The sequence below is a fragment of the Chroicocephalus ridibundus genome, chromosome 7 (assembly GCF_963924245.1).
Source record: "Chroicocephalus ridibundus chromosome 7, bChrRid1.1, whole genome shotgun sequence".
Classification (NCBI taxonomy): Eukaryota; Metazoa; Chordata; class Aves; order Charadriiformes; family Laridae; genus Chroicocephalus; species Chroicocephalus ridibundus.
Genome location: NC_086290.1, coordinates 6,684,872 through 6,705,181, shown reverse-complemented (window position 1 = coordinate 6,705,181; position 20,310 = coordinate 6,684,872). Strand labels below are relative to the sequence as shown.

At 40.8% G+C, this 20,310-nt stretch overlaps 1 protein-coding gene across 8 annotated transcripts; it reads right to left on the bottom strand.

Moving 5' to 3' along the window:
* Positions 1-15,117: 15,117 nt before the first annotated feature.
* Positions 15,118-19,982, bottom strand: LOC134518889 (transcription factor 15-like). Of its 8 annotated transcripts, XR_010072077.1 has the most exons (4): positions 19,356-19,982; positions 18,646-18,747; positions 17,486-17,576; positions 15,118-17,414 (listed from the first exon to the last, which is right to left on the bottom strand). XR_010072077.1 is itself a non-coding variant. In XM_063342225.1 (2 exons), exons 1-2 carry the CDS (start codon positions 19,794-19,796, stop codon positions 18,697-18,699), a joined length of 492 nt encoding a protein of 163 aa, XP_063198295.1. In that variant the 5' UTR covers positions 19,797-19,982; the 3' UTR covers positions 15,118-18,696. The 8 variants fall into 8 exon arrangements, 1 of the variants encoding a protein (XP_063198295.1); XR_010072074.1 differs by having other exon boundaries at positions 17,486-18,747; XR_010072073.1 differs by having other exon boundaries at positions 15,118-18,546.
* Between the last annotated feature and the right edge of the window lie 328 nt (positions 19,983-20,310).

Genomic DNA, 20,310 nt, shown 5'->3' with positions numbered 1-20,310 from the left:
TTCTTTGTCTACCACTTCGGCTCCTTGCTTTTCTTCCTACTATAATCTGACTGCTGGAGTACCCTGTATAAAGTTCGTCACTTTATTCAGACTTTCAAGGTGAGGGTGAGTGCATATGAATGTCTATCCCTACTTTTTTGATTTTGAGTGAAGTCCAAAGTAGGATGGCACCTGTTTTCTAGATCTGGATGGGCTGCAATCCAAGTTGATGGAAATGTCATGAACAGCTGATCTTGAAGCAAGGACTGTCAAAACACTCGTGGTTTACAACCTTAAGCCCATTTTTAGCACCAAACAAATAATAATGTTCTGATATAAGGAGCAACAGAAAAACTCCTCTTTTCTTTCTGTTGTTTTCTCTTGAAATTTTGCTGCGAACCATATCATACGCTGCTGCTTTCAAATTCAAAAAGTATGTTCTACAGTCATAAAATCAAGCCTTGACTCTGAATCTGCCCTACACATGAATCCAGATCTGAGTACTGCCTCCTGAGGCTATCTCCAATGAACAAAACGGTAGGAGATGGCATATGAAAAAGATAACAGGCTTGTACTAAATTAACCTGTAACTAAAGAACATTCTGAAAAAAGTTAAAACCAAAACCTTATAAGGATATATATATATTTTTGAGTCTTCTGTATGGCAAGATTTTTGAAAGCCTTGTCATAAGGTACAGATCAGCCAGGTACAGAAACACATAAAGTTTCAATGCTGCCCTAAATAATTTCAGCACAACTTTGTCCTGTATTAGAACCTCTGCTCTCTCATGCTAAACATTTCCTCAGTTTTTGTACATGGCCTCATGGAAAAGTATAGGAGACGCAGTGACGGTGAAGATTTTATAGAAGGGTTGCAATCCTGTCTGATTTTTATAGGCAGTCTCTTTGGATACTGGGTTGGTGGGCTATCTCTGGTAACCAAGCAAGAGCCTTCTAGCTTTTAATCAGGTTTTAAGCTGAGAGTTTGGCTAAATTTATGGGGCAGAGTATTTTATTGACAGAAGAGCTTGCCAGACCTCTTTGGCAATGCTCTCTTTTCACTTAAAGACCTTGGTGTAAATCTTTTTAATGGTTCAGCTGCAAAAAATTTCAAAGAATCTTTCCCTACGTCTTACCATTGCACTATCATCTGTGTAAATCATCTTGCTTACTCATTCTCTTAGCTACTTTAGATTGTTAGTCTTAATGACAGGATTGCAGTAAAAGTGGGAAAAAAAGTATTTTAAACTGTCATTAGTCCATAAAACTTGGATCATTTATAGTAAGTGGGAATTCATCTTGGACTTCTAAGGGAAGGGAGAGGTCAGTCAGACCATGCCTACTCAGTTGCGCACCCATGTGATAAAGCACACCTCAGGGGAAAAATAGAAGGTGGAAATGTAAGTATTAAATGTTCTAAGACTTGGATACAGCTAGTCTTTAAGTTATAAAATATGATGCAATAAGTACCAAGGGCTTTTTCCTTGAACCTTTCCTGTACTTTAGTGTTGCATATTCTAGAGTAAGAGTTCTTTTAGTGGCACAAAGTTTGATTGCAGTAAATCATTTCAGAGTAATTGCTGTCATCATTTAGCAGTTCCTGAAATGTGAATGCCATGCTTATTGTAGTACTGAAAAAGGACTTTTTGTTGCATGTTCTGTATTTGCATTTGTTTTTAATAACTGTGACAATGTGCAGGAAACTCTTGCAGAGTAAATGTAAATTTGGGTCCAGTGCAGAGAAATGTTACAATATCGTTATCACTTTTCTAGTTAAATCTTTAAAAAAGCTTTTAGTGAGACAGAAGGTGTTCCTTGGGACCTTGTGCTATATTAATATGGACTTCAACCACAGCCTCTATGTTTGCCAAGCTTCATTGGTATTGATAAACTGGAATGCATGACCAGACCTTAAATATTCCCAAAACAGGCTTTTACTGTAATTTTTAAGATATGTCACTCGACAGATTAAGAGTCAGCCACTTGAACTACCAACACTTTATGTATGAATTCTCTTCAAACTTTAAAATTAATTTTGGATTACCTGAAAACATAAGTACTGGTGCAGTGTGCAGGTCTCATTCAAAACAATTCAATTAAAAATCTTTGCAGAGTTCTAAGCGCTGCATAAGTATATAGGAACTTGTCTCTTAAAACAGGGAGAGGCGTATTGTCATCATTAATGAATATAAGTCGTTTTATGTACATAGGTATTGGGCTAGTAGTATGTGTGTTTTCTGTTTTGTTTTGTTTTGTAGGTTTGTTTTTTTTGGTTGGTTTTTTTTTTTTATTTTTATAATACGTGAAATTTATAGCACACCTGAAGCTGCATTCCTGCCATTCTTTCAGGCATCGTTCCAGTTCACTCAGTGACTTCCCCCCTGGCTCTTTCCAAACTTATGCCAAACCCATTTAGACTCTATTTTTATTGTGCTTAGTTTCAATAGAAACAGATAATTGTGGTAATAATTTGATGGAAATCTGATTATTCCTTTTAAGTGAGTAGAATATAAAAAATACACTGTTAAGCCTGCTATGTAGAACAGTCAGGCTGATTTTGGAATACTCTTGCACCTTGTGTAGTTGGTGTATTCGTGAAGCGGTGCAGCACGCTACTTTGTTGTTTTGAACTCGTGCTTTTGTCTTGCTGTTCCTCTTACATGAAAATCAACAGGCTTTAACAGGAGTAACCACCTATGCAAATGGAACAAAGCAGCACATGGACTACCTTGCTTAAACATGCACACATCTTTTGGGAAAGTGCAAAAATTGTTTTGAGCGGGAACCGCGAATGGTGTGTATTATCCTGAAGAGGTTTGCCATGTTTTCTCGTTCCCTGGTAATTTGTAGAAACTCAGGTTGCATAAAAGGAGAGGTAAACACTGGGTAAATATCTTTATTGAATTTCAACCTGGATTATGAATAATGATTTTGAAGTCTTACAACTCATCTTACGATATATGCATTTCAAAAGGGCTTGTTCCTAGTTTGCTTTATTTAGCATTTCGCAAATAGTTTTTTTTTTATTGATTTTTGTTGTTGTGTTTTCCTACAAGATTTACTAGATGTACTGGAGGTGTCCTTTGTACAATTTCATTTTCTTTTATTTGTTCCCTTAGGACATCGTTATCCTTTGAATAAGCACAGAAAACTGTGTTCTCCTTCTCCTGTTTGGATTTCTTCCATACTCTTTATTTCTATTTGAACAACAAGATTGGTCAGGGAATTCAGAATTAAGTCTCTATTTCACATTCTCTTCTGTGCCTAACTTCCTTGCAACTAATATTGTCCTCGGGGTATTTTATAAAATGAGGGAGGATTGCATCCTGACAAAACAGTAGGGCCACGTGTAGAGGGCTGGAAGGCACAAGATCACGAATAATGTGAAAATGTTCTTAAACTCAAAAGAGCTGACATGAAAAAGTTTGCAATCAGAATTACTGTATGAGGAGGAAGGGTATGTCAGAATTAGAGTAGGATGCCCACAAAATAAGAGAAAACTCTTTTGAAGTTTCTTCTTCTTGTGGATCTCTTCTCCTTTTCTGCCCCTGTCTATCTTTCTATATAGTCTGACTCCTACTTTCCATTTATTGAGAAAACTCCTTTAAAATGAAGTTATAATCCAGTGGTGCAAGCAATTGTGCTTCAGTCATGGCAAAGAGAACAAAAGAAAATCTTATCTCAGCTTGTTTATCCCAAAGGGATGGATTGTTTCTGCTATGGTTTCAGGAAAAAAGAGATACTTTAAATGGCATATTTTCTACTGACCCAAAGATTTCAAGGAATTAAAAAAAAAAATAAAGAAAATGAGAGCACAAAAATCTTTAAATTAAAAAGCTGAGCAGAAAGAATTTTTCATGCTCATTTTATTTGTTCTCTAAAGCTTTGACTGCTGGAAAGGGAAGAAAAAAAAATATATATCTATATTTCTCTTCAAGTTTGAGCTGGAGTAGAAATGAAAGAGAAATGTGTTAGGCCTTTCAAAAAAACCCCAAATGCAAGCTGAAAGGCTTCCTCTTAGCGCAGGATGTAAGGGATAAGTTCTGCCTTAATTGCAAGGATGCAGAAACTGCAGAGCTGCTTCGAGTTGATGTATCACATAAAAGCAGAGGCAGACTGTGCTGTGGCAAAGGTTTCAATTTCCTTGGTTTCAATTTTATTGTTTTTTAATGTAAACCAGATTTACTTTGATTAATTGTATGCTACTAGTCCTGGTTTAAGCCATGAGTTCTTCACTCTACTACAAGCACCGCAGAAATATTTAAGTGAGAAGCACTTTTAGTAAAACCATTCCTGTTCCTCTGCTTTGGTATCATGACAAACCCTTAATGTTTATTGCTTTATTTTGCATTTGTGTTTGAATGAGCAGCTTAGTGAGGCTCCATCTGCTCAGTTCTGGTAGAGTCCAGGAAGATGTGAAGGATTCGGTTACAGTGTTTGAAGAGTAGTAGATAACTCCGGTACCGTGGCCAACACTCCCTTCCCTCACTTCATAGCTCTGCAGATTAACTGGCATTAATGCAAGCATTCCCAGCTGCACATGGAATATTACAGAAAACATGATGGCTCCGTGTTTGCCTTGCATATGCTCATTTGCCTACAAATAGATGTGGAGTCTTGTTCTGGTTTTCTTTTTTTTTTTTTTTTCCTTTTCTTTTTTCTCTCTTGAGAAAGTGAGAAAGTGCACAAGCATGGCAAAAGCTATTTTGGTCAGTGTACGGGACCATAATTTTTGTTTCCATGTATTTTCATTAAATAAAACCTTTCAAAGTGTGTACTAAAGACTCGCATATTATTGAGGTCAAATGAATGAATTTGTAGTTCCCGAGTTATTTCATCCAGCCTTTTAAAACAAGCACAGTGTATTTTCTCATTTCAAGCCTGAATTTGTTAGATTTATTAGACAAATCACGCTATCAGACTTACTTTATTAATGGTGGCTATTGGACGTATTCATTTTGAGAACATCAGGCTTTACTTTTACTTTGGATTCAGTAACATCCACTCCTCAACCTCATTGCAGTCAGCTGTCTCATCTCTACTGAGAGCTTGAGAGCGGTCGTCACGGTGAGCATTCGCAGAGGCTGATTTTGGGTGTCTCAGTCTAGGAGCCTAAACTGGGAACATAGCTGTCCTATATAATTTAAAGGAGGGAACTAATAGATTTCCTCTTGAGGTATGTAGGTTGAATGCCTAAAATTAGACAATCTAGATATGATTTTTAGAAGTTTTAGTCACAGCTAGGTTAGCTTTAATTTATGCCTGACCACAGTTTATTGCATCCCTGATGCTTATTTCTCTGTTCTCTTGCATATTGCTGAAGCATATCTCTGTTCTAAATTTTGCTGCAGATTCTCATCTGTGTGGTTTTTGATAGTTTTCACCTTTTTCTCTTGGATCTGGAGATCACATTTGATCCTGAAAAGGAAGCAGCTTTCTTTGCTGAATGGTCTTTTTTTGTTTTTATTCCCCGTAGCCTCTGCATATTTATAACATCATTCTGGGGTGGTTTTAGCTCAGTGTGAAACTCTTTTTTACTAGCTTTTAATCTTTACTTGAAACATAAGTGCCAAGTATATTTTGAATTTAAAAACCTTCTAAACCCAGAAGATGGTTTTGGCCCAGTAATAGCTAGTATGTTCAAAAGGTTAAGCTGCACGGAAAATGTGACAAGATGTACTTATAAAATTAGTGATGAGTTTAGTCTGTAGTTAGCCTGTATAAATTCAGGTTTTTTGATGTACATTTTAGGGTTTTTTGGTGTACATTAAAGTTAGCCTGTATAAATTCAGGTTTTTTTGTTGTACATTTTAAAATATACCACATCGTGCAATTTTAAATCAGTCTATGACTGGCATAGATGACAGGCAGCTGCCGAGTCCAGATCTTGTTTGTAATTCTGCAACCTTTACAGAAACATCATGGCTGGGTATGATGTTCGGTTGTATTAACGTTGATGTTAAATTTCAAAGAACCCTTCTCTCACTGAGAGGCGGCATGAAGAATATTTCAAAACCAAAACTGATTTTATCATTTTGGACCAGATCAAGCCATATCTGGTGCTGCGATGTCTGCCTGAGTCTTCAGCCAGTCTGAAACATTTACTCGGCGTTGTGACCTGCGTTACACAAACCTGCAATGCCGGGCTGTCCTGCTTGCTACCAACCCAAAGATCTTCTACGTGCTATTTTTCTTCTGCCAGTTTAATTCAGTTCTTCCTCGGTGAGGAGGAACACAGTCCTCTTTCCTCCCCCTGTGCTCCTGAAGGAGAGGACCATCAATGGGGAATCCCTGCCCTTGTACGGTCTGCAGGCTTGGTTGTAAGGCACTGGGGGAATGCGAGTGCTGGCTTTAGGGGAGAAACAGGAATTCAAGCAACAGTTACCTGATTCCATCCTTTGGCTGGCTTGGCTTTGTCTGATAACATACGGAGAGCCAGGAAAGTGTAGTTTTGCAGCACGCTGGGACACAATCTAATTTTTGGATGGATTCTGTGTACTGCTGCAGGGAGCTACTGAATTGTTGTGCTATCGCTAGTTATATTATTTTGCTTGAGGATGTGCTCAGATTCTATTTAAACAATAATTTAATTTCATTTGTAGGGGATGACTGAATGTGTGGAAAGACAGATAAAATAATCAAGGACACAATTATTCACAAAATCAATAGAAATTCTAATAATCTTATAAAGTACCACTTCATTTCTTTGGTAAAACTGCTGGGTTGTTCATATTTCATATTTTTCTCATATAGAGGTCAATTCAATTTTAGGTAATTAAATACACTTTTTCACTCGTATTGGCTTTTGAAGGCTCCTGTACATCACCGATTTATATAAACAACACTTGCACAGTCTATTTTTAACTTTCCATACTTGAACAAAGTGTTTGGCTATTGACCTTTGCAGGGTCACACCTGTGTGTATTACTGAGTAACAGCCAATTTGTTGTTCTAATCTGTTATGTGCTCTACACATTTGATCCGACCTACAACCCAAATAATTTAAGTTAATTTTATTTAAAGATACAGAATTATTCTTGCTGGAAGATTAGGGAGTTTTGTGTTAAGAACTCACAAATTTTTGCTATGACTCACACGTGGCTGACAATCTTGAAGTATCACTATTCTAATCTTTTGGGACTTTTTTAACATTAAACTTTATTTCAGAATTGTAACGCCTCCATCTATATGAAAATCTAAACCAGAGTAACTCTTAAGTTAAAATTATTAAACCTCCACAGTTTCACTGCAGTAGAACAGATTAAAATGTATCTTTATGCATGTGCTAATGGCACCTAATTATCAGATACCTGCTGATATTGTCTTCATTCCCTGAAAGTGAATGTCTAAATGGATTATACAATATATAAATATTTTCAGGTCATCTGTTCATCTTTGAATGCGTTTCTTTCCACAGGTCTACCTGCCAGATGGAAACAGGCACAAAAATAAAAGCATGTAATGTGATTTCTGCATTTTAGTTATATATCCAATTATAAAATGCAGACTTATACAATGATGAACATATACAAATATATGTACATTTTTAATGAGTTACTAAGCACCAACTTATTTAATGAAACGTTGGGATACGAAGATGAGCAGAATGCACAGTCCAACTAAGGCAATAGACTGTAGCACTGCTGTTACTGTCAGTCACAAGTTTAAAATACTCCTGATCACAAGCCTTTCTGTCAGCAGCCCTGAATTAAATTCCATAAAGCTCCTAATTAACACAGAAATGTATGGTAACCTCATGAGATTGGAGGTTTGTTACTGTACAAAGGACTTGCTAAATCTTGCATTAATTTCATTCAGAGCTGAATACCTAAAGTAATAGCTGCAAGTTAGTGTCCATATTATTATTATTCACATTGTATTGCATCCATTAAAATTACGCATTTTGACAGTGTTAAAAAAAACACAACGAACCCCAACAAAACTGGAGGCATTTTTTTTCTTTGCTACATTACTAACAAGTATCCAAGAGCCATCTGCAGAGGGCTCAGGCACCTCAGAATATTGAATGCTTCAATTTCCTCTCCATTACTACATCACGGTGCTCAAGGCCACTTCAGTGCCTATTTGTCATGCTTGTAAGCACCTGAAATCTGATTTTTCTTACTCACCATGCAGCATACGCAAACACCGATATAGAAAGATCCATAATAGGATTTTAAAGTTTAGTGAACACGACACTTAATCAGTGCCATGAAATTTGTTTTAGCTATACTTTCATATACAATCAGAACAAGAGATACTATTTTAATTTTCCAAGGTGACACAGAGTTATTAGAAACTGAAACCTACCCTTAAATGTTGAGGCAAAGTGAGCTGCAGGTTTAATTTCTGCCTAAAATGGGAGCATAATGGAGTACCAATCCTGAAAAAAATGGGACTTGGACATTATCAGATGTAATATTCCAATTCTGCATAGCAGATTGACTTGTCAGGGATTCACAAGAAAGCTCAAACCGTCTACCATATGTCATCAAGTAGCCACAAAAAGGGTTTTTTATTATTTTTTCCCTGGTTGGCACTGAGCTCTCCCTCTTTTTTCCAGGCCTGTATGTCGCTCAGCTGCTCTGCTGACATTTGGGTATGGAACAGCAGTTGTGTGTTTGGGGACCCTCTTGGTGGGGATTGAAGAATATGCTTGTTTGAGCTAAGTTACTGAAATAGGTATTTCAGTTATGTCTTTGGACTGTAAAAAAGGAACAAACACACTGAGCAGAGCGTCTTGTTTCCTGACTCCTCCTCTCTGTGACCTGTCAGCATGGCTTGTCCTGTTCAGCAAGGATGGAGTATACCTCCATCAGCATCTTTGTGGAAGTAACCTGGTAGCAACCACGTCGGGGTCATACACACCGTTCATCACTTCTTAGCTGATATTCACCCCCATAAATGATTCTGTGTTAGTATGGTCATTTGGAATACAAAAAGATGGTCTCTCGTGCTCCTGCTCACTTCAACGCTGGTCAGTTTTAGTGCAGTTCAGGTAACGGTTGGTCTAGAAGAACATACACAGAAGTGTGTTAGGATGTATGTAGATGTCATATCTTTGTATGCCTTGGCATTTTTAATCACCATCTGAATACTGGCGATTTTTTTCCATAAAACCTCAATTTCATTTCCAAAGACTCAAGTCTTGTTGAAATTCGAATGGATTTGGGTATTGACAGGTAAGTTCTGGCAATTTCTGACTGCACGGCAACTTTGGAAGCTATTGCCCCAACTTTATGTCCCTTCCTGTGGCAGAGGTTAGTGAGTGGCTGGCAGAGCTGGCAAAAGTAGCCGCATGTGTAACCACCACAGCTAACAGTCTAATGTGTCCTTTGAAACCACTGTTGATCTAGTTTAAGCTATTATGTCAGTCCAGGAACTGTGATACCCCCAAGATTTATCTGTTTCTTCTGGTACGGACAGTGACTTTCAGCAGATGGAGGTGGTGGGCAACAACCTAAATCACTGCTGCAGGAATTGCCCAACTTTGCCTTTTAACAGCCTTAATTTTCTGTGTTACTGAAATTCTTAAGTTTTCTTTTTCTTTTATTTTCTTTATACTTGGCATCTGTTAAACTACTGACAAAAGAGTACCAGATCTGGAGGGTAATGGAGTGAAATTATTAGCCTTTTACAATCAGATGATAATCAAGCCACCATGAGAAGATCACTAACTATAAATAATGCTAGTGAAAATAAGGTCGGTAATTCTTATTTACATTATGGCTAATTTTGGATTCCTTTATACTCTTTGGGGCTGTAAGATCTTTAAAGTCCATAATGGAAATGAGAATGGGCCTTTTAAATAGTTTTAATTAAACAGTTTAGCCAGCTTAATTAAAACATTTCAAGAGTGGTGGTGTTTTCCTAACGGTAGTGATTTGTTAAGTCATTTTTCCTACTTATTTCCCACCCTGGGGAAAGCTGGGCCACGTGAGTATAGGCGAACACACCAAGATGGCAGGGAGAAATAGTTTCTGCACAGAAGGGGATCTGCTCATTTGTAATGCGTTAGTGACAGCTGAAATGTGCCAATCAATGGATTGTCTCATGTAAGGAAGTACACTGCAATGTTATGGCATTTGCTGGAATGTATAAGCACACCATAACATGCATTTTATTTCTGCTGCATCTCATTACAGATGCTAAAATAAGCAGTAACACGCTTTATGTAGCAGAAAAATAGCCTTTGATTTTTATCCCGGCTCTAGCTGGGTTCAGCTATATTTTGTGCACTGCAGGAATGTTGTGGATCGCTTTTGGCACTTTCTCTTTGGATCTGTCTTGCTGGCCACTGACGATGCCTCAGTGGTCCTGATCTATGCCCGGCTAGTGCAGTGTTGGTGCTTAGCACCCAGCTGGTGTCGATACTGAGCGTTCCGGAGTCTGCCTCCCACATCAGCCAGAAACTCTCACTTATGGTCTTATCTTTCACAGCACCTGTTATAAAAGCCTGTCTTTTCCACTCAGGTTTTCTTTGACCAGTGTGGCAAAAATAAAAATAATCAGTCGCAGTGGTAACACACCAGCACAGAGCAGGGCCTTGCTACCCTGCAGCCTGGCTCCTGCTTCCCATGTATTTATGTTGAATCAGTTTGTGATGCCTCTTACCATGATGCTAATATTTCTATTGTGCATTTCTGCGATGCTGATCACTGCATTTAGCAGACACTCAGGCTCCCAGCACTGCCAGCACCGCATGGTCTTTAAATGTTGCCATTGAAAATTTCAGGGTCTCATAACTTCTTTTGATACTACAGCACGTATCTTCGGCAAACGTTTTTTAGTTAATAAAATACAGATACCCTGTGTCACTGTTACCTAGTTTGGCATTCACAATCGCAAGCCCCCCTCCGTCATTTCGTTTGCACAGACATAGTAGTTAAGACTATGTATTTCTCTATATTCTTTTAAGTATTCTTTTAAGTTACAAGTTTTAACAGATTTTCCACCCAGACAGATCTTTCAGATAGAACTTGGGGAAGTTCTAACAATCATAGAAAATAGCGCCCAAAGGGATCTTGATGAAATATGCATCCTGTGTGAGGTTTACTTTCCCTGCAAAGGCTTTTCATGTTTGTGATATGCAACACCTCAAAAATAATTTTCTGCCTGTCATTCTCCATCATTTGTTCGTGTGGTGGATTATTCCTACCCATGTGTAGTACCACATACATTTCTATATTGAAGTGCATCTTTTTAAGAACATTTCTCCTTTTGTTTTTCTTTCTGAGTTCATCTCTAATTCTAATCCTACCCTCCAAAGCTACCACCTGTAAATTGAAATCTTAAACCATCATCCAAGCAAATCATTAAAACCTTTTTACTAATTCAGGCCCAGAATAGACCTGAGAGGCCCTTCTGAGAGAACCAGACCCCTGCCTCTCACTGTTTCTCTTTTTGGAAATCCCCTTTATAGGCACGTTCAGTTCATCCTTTCTCCAGGAACTTTTTTGCTCTCCTGTTGATATGCATAACTGAACACCCCACGTTTTCATCTGGACTAATAGATCCGGGCACTGCCCAGAAGTATAGAAGTATAAATCTTGAAGTCCTTGCATTTTTCAAGTTTTTTCTTATTATTCTGTTCTTTCCGGAGAACCATAAGCTCATCATTTCATAGAATCATACAAAAAATTAGATTGAAAAGGACCTCTTGAGTTATTCAATACATCTTCCATTTTCAAAGCAAGGCTGACTGCAAAGTTAGACCGGACTGCTCGGGGCCTTGCCCCGGCAAGTTCTGAAACTCTCCAAGGCTTCCTTAGCCTCCCTGGACCACCTGTGCCAGGGCTTAACTGCGCTTCTGGTGAGGAGTGCTTTGCCTGAAGTCAAAAAAAGAAAATTACCTTATTGCAATTTGTGATTATTGCTGCTTGTCCTTTCATTGTGCGCCTCTCAAAAAAGCTTGTCTCTGCCTTCCCCTTTAGCTGCTGCAAGACTGCTGTTAGATTTCCACCTAGCTTTCTTTCTCATCTCCATTTTAACCACCCCCTCTTCCCATAGCCTGTCCTAGGTGTCATGTGTCCCAGCCCTCTTACTGTCCTAGTGGCTTTCTGCAGTGATTATCGCTGCTGAAGCCTCCTCTTACCTTTGATTCTAATCTAAAGGATTAATTTGATTGAGAACACAAAGTGAGATGATCCTCCCACCCCTTATTTTTTACTGTTTGGTAAAGATGTTATCCTCCTCTCATCCTGCATTTTTTCTCCTGATATAGGGTTGGTATTTTAGATAAAAATGATCTCTGAGAGTTTCTGTTTTCTCTACTTATTTGTTTGGAGGCTTCATTATATTTTGCTGCTTTTCACAGCAAAGATGTTATTTCCCTAGGAAAACTTAGCTTCACAACACCCTTTCAGGATAGACACAGCTGTCTGATCTTATCTGGGCCTGACAGATGCCTACCCTTTCTGCCGAGCTCAATTCCCTTCTTGAAAGAATTACCTTTTTCTGTAATCTTTGCATTTAAAAATGATCTGCATACATATGCTTGGAAAGTAGGGTTTATTTTAATAATGTGAAGGAAAGACAATCAGATGTTAGAGAGAGATGCCATAACAGGTAGCATTACTTTTATCACTTACTTATTTCATCACCCATTTCAGTGTAATTGTCTTATTTCTATTGGCTTCTCCTTTGGAAGAACCCATAGCAATTTCCAAATGTTTAATTAAAACCTCACAACACTACTGTGATGTGAACATAGTAAATGAATGAGAGAAGATAAGGCCTTTCTAAAGCAACTGGTATCTTAAGTGTTTTGTTATGTGAACGTTTTATCTAGCACCACAACAGGGGACACTTTCTTTTGTGCATCATAGTTCACTTGTATCAGGATGCCAAATCCTTGCAAGAGCTAGATTTCTTTTGGGGTTTTTGGGGGGGTTGTTTGTTGGTTTGTTTTGCTGTTGCTGTTTTAACGTAAATTATTTACCTCACCTGGCTTCAGAGAGGGTTGACAAAAAGTTCCAGTGACCCAGTGACACAACTGAGGGGTCAGGAAAGAGAAAGTGGAGGAAGGACCGCCTTACATTGGCCTTCTGCTGGGGAAAATGCATGGATACATCCATCCTGATTTTCAATTAAGCATAATTATGGTACCTAATTGTAGCACAGCAATTCATGGGGACCTTTCCTAGTTGTCTAAATTATGATAAATATCTAAATGTTAACTAAAACAACAAAACAACCCCCTTCAGTTGCCCAGCTCTTGCCCAGTTGTGCCATAGTTCTTGCAGATTTGAGATACCTACCTCTCACCAGATACTGCTTGGGAGCCACATAGACACCAAATACACCTCCTGTGCAATGAGGGAGGGTTACAATGATTAGAGCATTTGTAAGGATAAGTGTTGACCTGGACTTGAACTGGGATTTCTCTGGGCACTGCAGAGAATATCCTCCTCGGTGGGCTACTGGTTACTGTTCTTTATCAATGCCCTCTCTGTCTCCTTCCGCTCCTGAGGAAGTCTGTATTCGTTACTGTACCACTTCAAAAGTGGGATGAATCTTCAAGCTTTCTGAAGCTCTGTATTATGTTGTAATAGCTAAAGGATTTCACTTGAGATAAGACACTGGGCTGCCTGGCTATGTATGTATATCCAATTTTTGAAAAAGTTTTGGAAGAAATATGTTCAGACAGTTCAGTTCTTCTCACTATTAAGTAATGGGTTTTGTTGAGTTTTTTTTTCTTAGGTTTCACAAAACTCAACGGTATTTTTTATCCCAGTAATAATTTTCTCTTCCTCCCCCACAATCCCATGTTGATTCTTTAGAAACACTTTTCTTCAACCTTCAAAGGATTCCTAGTATAATATATCCCCCAGATCCTTTGCCTTGGCAGCATGCTGTCTATTTTAGCTAATTTTATATAAACTCCTTCTCTTAGCCTTGTATTATCCAGTAGCTCTCGCTATCAATCAAGACATTACTACTCTCTTTTGAGAAGTGATATTTAGACAGATGTTTTAGGTTTTATGTTTTTTTGTGAGATTCTCTCAATGTAGTGTCTAGTGTGTCAGAGTTCAACAGGCCAAAACACAGAAACCAGTTTTCTTTTGTGGGAGGAAGTTGAAGGTCTATTTTGAAAGAATCTAGGAACAAATGGCATCAAAGATTTTAGTGTCTCAAATTTTCAGTGGACTCTAATTTTTGCTTAACTTTTATGGCTTCTGTGAAATGGCTCATACGGTGTCACATGGAGTATATATTGGGGAGCGGATGTGATGATATAGGATTAAGTATGATGATTAAAGATTTATTATTTACTATTTGCCTTTCAGAAAGGGTAAATTTGGCAGAGTTTTAATGCAGTCACTTGGCTGATTAGCTTTTCCTCTTCAGTGATGTCCAATTTGCTGCCTTAGGAACCATGAATCCTTCTGGCCATAAACATGCAACATCCCAAGAAAATTGCTTATGGGGAAACATGGCACTGACTGCTCATACTATGGGCTCTTTAGCTTATGTTCTGACTTGTTTAGCCTGATGCTGGAAAACGTGGAACTTCCATCGGTAAGTCAACCTCTTCCCTTCTTCTCCCGCTATCCTTCCTCCGTCCTTTCCCTCCCTACAACTGCCCCTGTATTTGGCACTTAACAACGTCATGCCGGCCCTACGCAGAGGAACCCTCTTGTTCATTTTTCCAAGCTTTCTACCCGCTTTCCTTCTCTACTGCCAATGCACACCCTAGGAGAGACGCGTAGCTTGCAGATGAAGCCCTACAATTTCACGGAAGCGCCCAGGATGCATCTTTAGTGGTGTATTAGAAATCTGAAGCTCAATGAGACGAGTTTTGGTAGTGGGAGTAGATACAGGGGGTGATAAGTGGCTTGTGTGATGTCTGAATAGCTCAACCTTAAGTATTAGTATGACTTTCTCAGTGCTAAAGAGAGGGAGACCTTGGAGGATCAGAATGCTGCCTCCAAAACATAACTGGTCCATGGTTAATGGTTTAAAAGCTACTGGTCTTATGCAACCATTCTGGCAGCCCTGTAGTATGTACGTACATACATAGATATAGTACGTACGTACGTACATACATATATACGCTGCTGAAATCTTGTATAGATAGATTTGAAAAAGATAAATACTTAACTGACATGTCATAGAAGAGAACTACCACCTTTGTGTTCATATTGTTTAAATTAGTAACAAAAATACAGTTTATTTTAGCAAATATAAGCACATTTTGCAAACAAATACAGATTTTTGTAAAGAAGTAGATTTTCCCAGAAGGTATTAGAAAGGAAACTTCCACGTTGTAGAACAGAACTGAAAATAGTAGCTATCATACAAAAGTACTTTGACTTACATTATGATTAATTTATAAATAACCAAGAACTATGTTCAAATACTTCTTTAAACTTAACCAGTAAAATCAAACAACATGATTTATTCGTTTTGCTTGATGCTGTTTTTATATTGTGATGTAGCAGGCTAGAGTACAATGATTTATACAAAGTACGATGCTTGGAATATTTTAACAATCATTTAATAGGATCTAAGATCAAATGGTGTGTATCTCACCATTGCTGCTTTATTCATGCATCACGTAAATTGAATAGCCAAGTGTTTACAGGAAAACAAAGGTGGGACCGGCATCAGGCATGCCCCTGTTCATACATACAGAACAGAATGCACTTACAAATACGTCAAAAAACCCAATGTCTTCAGCAGAACAAGAGGGTGCTCGGCACCTCTGGAAAAACGCACATCGTTCCAATGCCTGACCATCCAGTAAGGTACTTGCTTTTAGACACCCTCCAAATTTTGGCTTATAAATATATATTTGTGAATGCCATGAACAATGCCTCTCTGTGAAATGATTAAAAGAATAGAACTGATGAGACACACAAACCCATACAGTAAAAATTCAATAAAATACCTAATGATGAGTGAGCTCTTTATATGTGAAATCTGAGCACTCAATTCATCTGTCTCTCTAGAAATTAAATCCTTTTTCCCTAGGTTTATAGAAAACGCTTTACACAGTAACAGCTCAGTCCTGTATCTTTTTTTTGCTCCTGAGGGTAGAGAAGTTTTACATCATAAATAAACGTCAGCAAAAGTAAGGATCTGTCCACGCTTGTCTCCATTTAAATACATAGTGTAACATATACACAAATGCAGGCTTGGGGTCTGTTCCTCACAGAAATCACTGTCATAATTGTTTTGGATAGATATTATCTGTCTACACCATGAATATTTGGGCTACAGTGCTCTGGGGCCTAATTTCTGCCACAATCAATCAGTGTTACTGAAATTCCAGTATTATGTAGTAATTGAAACCCCGAGCATTATACCAAAATCTTCAAGCCCAGTTGAATTCAACACTTTTTCCTGAGTAAAGAGAAAAGAATTTAATGCTACACTGAGCCACATTAAAGAGGAGAGATGGCCAAGTCGTAACAGCCTACTCCTGCTTTTGTCATTGGAAAGCATTCTGTATAAACGTTATACAAAACCAGGGAGATGAAATCCCATTTAGAGTGAGAACACCAAATTCCTGTAGGATGGTGCAAATTATTCAGGAGATTTTCAGGTCATGAGCTTTCAGCTAACACTGTGGTGCAAAAGTGGACCTCGCTTTTTTATACTCATTTCCTTCAATCACTAAGTACAGAGATATCCTATAAAATCCAAATTTTATTTTAATTGGCTGCATTTGCCAAGTACTATGCTCAAAACTCTTAAAACTGCAAAAAAGTCACATTTTGAGAACCTGAAACAATTAATTTGTCTTTCTTACGAATTGCAAAAATCAGACCATGCTCAATGCAAAATTTTCCTAAATTTGTTTGAAAATGCATTATTTTTTGCCATTTTAGGGTATCATACTGAATGACACAGCTAAATGAATAGATTAGTGTTAATTGCCTGTAAAGCGGGGCAGGTGCTTTGGTTTAATGTGTTCATAAGAATGTAGCGCTTAAATGTAAGAGATCAGCTTTAATTATAAGGTAAATAAATTTGTAAAAGACAAACTTTTTCAAATTCATTTAAAAAAAAAAAAAGCCAGGAAGGCATGTTTGTAGAAATCTATACCCACACACACAAATGCCGACACAATACAAAAGTTAAAAAGCACTTTGTATAAACATGACAGAGTTCCAGCTTCACGAATCGATGCCAAAGCAAAGATCATAACCTGGCAGCAATTTAAAGTTGGTGGTTTTTTTTTTTTTAAATTAATGATAGAAACCTTTTAAAAATTAAAAACTCTTCTCAATCCAGGAAAATACAGCATGTGGCTTTTAATTAGTGAATAGACCTACATGACGTGGAATCGCTGGAACTTTGCTTCAGTATTCTTCTCGATTAGGGTTTTAAAGGAGCAGTTTACAGCAGGTTCTGCAGGTACATCATATTTTTCCTCATGGTGGTAACAGAAAGGTGGTTGGTGCGTGTTGGGGAGGGGAGAAGGAAAACTGAAAACGTGAAGTTGCATGAGCAATATACCAAGATCTTGCTAAAGTTCTTCATTAATAAATGCACTTACTTAGGGGAAGGGGAGGAAATTCTACACAGAAAGTGAAGTGAGGAAGGCAGCGCTGCCCCTGCGGTCCTCACGTCTGGCTGAAGCGGCGAGGCTGGCCGGGAGAACCCAACAGATGGCACCAGGGGAGGCAAAACCAGACACTTACGCTTTGCAGCACGTCTCAGAGCGGTACAGTTACCAAGCTTTTAAAGAACACAGAGCGCCTCCCAAAGTTAAGATTAATTAAGGCCTAATTAGATATATTATAAATTACTATAAAAACCGTTGCAAAATTAAACTAACTATGTATTCTTTTAAAACCCACCATTACTGGGGTTTTATATTAGCCTTCATTAACGTCCAAACCTGAAAATATAACATGCATATTTGCTTTTTAGACCTCTAAAAAGAAAAAGTATACAAGTTAATAACCTGCAGGGAGATAAATGACATCAGTGATGTAGAGGCACAATTTGGGAATGACCTGGGTGACGGGTAAATGTAGAGAGTCCTTGGGAAACCCTCCCCACCCCCTGCTTGCCAGCCAGATTCAGGAATATCCCATGCTATTTAAAGGACTGGCACAACTTGCACCGCTAATAAGAAAAGAGCATCGCTTACGCAGCACTTCACTTTCCTCTCCTGTCCTGGCCGCGTCCCGTGCCGATGCGCTGCTGTGCCTCCGCGCACAGCCAATGGTGGTGCTTTCACTGGAAAGTTTCCCAACTTTCTGTGAACGCCTTAAAATAATCCCCCAGCATCCTTCAAGCCTCCCAAGCATGTCAGCTGTCCGTACCGGCTCCCCACCCCGAGAGCTGGAGGAGTGGGCAGCAGCCGCTGCGTGCAGCCCCAGCCGGGCTGAAGGGGTACAGCACGACCCGTTCGTGACAGCTTTTTCCCCTGACAGGAGACGCTGTGTGCTTGGAAGTTCAAGTTTCACCATGTGACACAGGTTTAGGAGACACCAGGATCAGGGCTTGGCTGCTTCGGTTTAGCATTTCTCCCACTAAAATAGCTGCTGCACCAGGTGCCACTGACTCTCAACAGCGTTTGATTTCATTTGCAAAACACCCTGAATAAACCTGTCGCAACGTGAAACAAAGCGCAGAGGCTTAAAAAGTAACTCTCTTAGGACTGCGCTATTTAAATGTAAACATATAGCATGAGTGCGGTGATGTTACCTACGGCAGTTGTACAGTCAGTGCAAGATTTGTGGGAGCGTCTCAGCCGATTCAGTGTCCACCTAAAGCTGGAGCAGACAGCGGTTTCTCTCCTTCTCGGTGCTGTACGAGGGATAAAAAACACAGGTTAGGAGACACATGGATCAGAGGAGGCCACGAAGATGATCAGAGGCTGGAGCACCTCTGCTATGAGGACAGGCTGAGAGAGTTGCGGTTCTTCAGCCTGGAGAAGAGAAGGGTCTGGGGAGACCTTATAGCAGCTTTCCAGTACCTAAAGGGGCTACAGGGAAGATGGGGAGGGACTCTACCAGGGAGTGGAGTGATAGGATGAGGAGTAACCGTTTTAAATGGAAAGAGATTTGGATTAGATATTAGGAAGAAATTCTTTACCCTGAGGGTGGTGAGACACTGGAAGAGGTTGCCCAGAGAAGCTGTGGCTGCCCCATCCCTGGAGTTGGTCAAGGCCAGGCTGGATGGGGCTTTGAGCAACCTGGTCTAGTGGGAGGTGTCCCTGCCCATGGCAGGGGGGTTGGAACTGGATGATCTTCAAGGTTCCTTTCCAACTCTAACCATTCCATGACTCTATGCCAAGGAACCATTCTATACCCCGAGCCCGCGGATGGGACACTCCCAAACCCCACGTTGGGAGACCGATAACCACCCTCTGCGACACAGTGCCCGTAGAGCGATTTTGGGGAGCCGGCCCTTACCCGCTTCCGCTGCTCGCCGAGGCAGAAGGTGCAGATGTGCCGGGGCGCGGGGGCTGCGGCGGCGGCGGGCGGCGGAGGCTGCGGGCCGTGCTGCGGGGCGGGCTGCGGGCAGGGCTGGGGGGCGTCCCCCCCCTCCGCCTGCCGCCGCTGCAGCAGCAGGACGTTGGCCAGGTGGGAGATGTAGCTGGAGGCCAGGCGCAGCGTCTCCACCTTGGAGAGGCGGCGGTCGGCCGGGCGGGTGGGGATGAGCCGGCGGAGGGCGCCGAAGGCCGTGTTGACGCTGTGCGTGCGGTCCCGTTCGCGGGCGTTGGCCGCCGCCCGCCGCCCGCCGCCGCCTCCCCCCCGCCGCCGCCGCCGCCCGCCGCCCCCCGCCGCCGCCGCCGCCGCCGCCCGACGCGGACCCTCGCCCGCCGCCGCCGCCGCCCCCCCGCCGGCCTTCATGGCGCCCGCCGCCGCCCCGCCGCCCCGCCATGACTTTTATGGTGCCGCATCGCCCCTGCCCGCCGCGGCCCCGTGTCCCGCCGGCGGGTCGTGCTTGGCGCGGTGGCTGCTTTTAGCCGGGGGCCACCGCCGCCGCCGCCGCCACCTGTCGCCTCCACCCGGCACCGGCATCCTCCTCTCCTCCGCCTCCCCGGGGTCCAGTGTGAGCGGAGCCCCGGTGCCTCCTCCTGCCCAGCAGCCTCCCGGCCGTGCGGGTGCGGGAGCCTCGGGGGCTCCGGGGGGCTCCCACCGGCACCGGTTGGGTTGAACGGCCATCATCTCTTCGCAGGGTGCACAAACTTTTACCGTTTTCTGCTCTCCCCTGCGCTGTTCCAGCTCTGCATATGGATATATATGTGTGCATCTATATATATTAGTTGGAGCGGGGCTAATAGAACAAGCGCGGGGGGGATTTCATCACCTTCCCCAGCAAGCGCTAGGCACACATAGAAATCCAATTTCTCATTCTGTTCAG

What these genes read in the sequence shown, in the direction of transcription:
- LOC134518889 (XM_063342225.1), bottom strand. Translation starts at nt 19,796, where the DNA reads ATGAAGGCCGGCGGGGGGGCGGCGGCGGCGGCGGGCGAGGGTCCGCGT. An exon ending in TCGGCGAGCAGCGGAAGCGG is followed by an intron (nt 18,748 to 19,355) that starts GTAAGGGCCGGC and finishes TCCCTCGTACAG; the next exon opens with CACCGAGAAGGAGAGAAACC.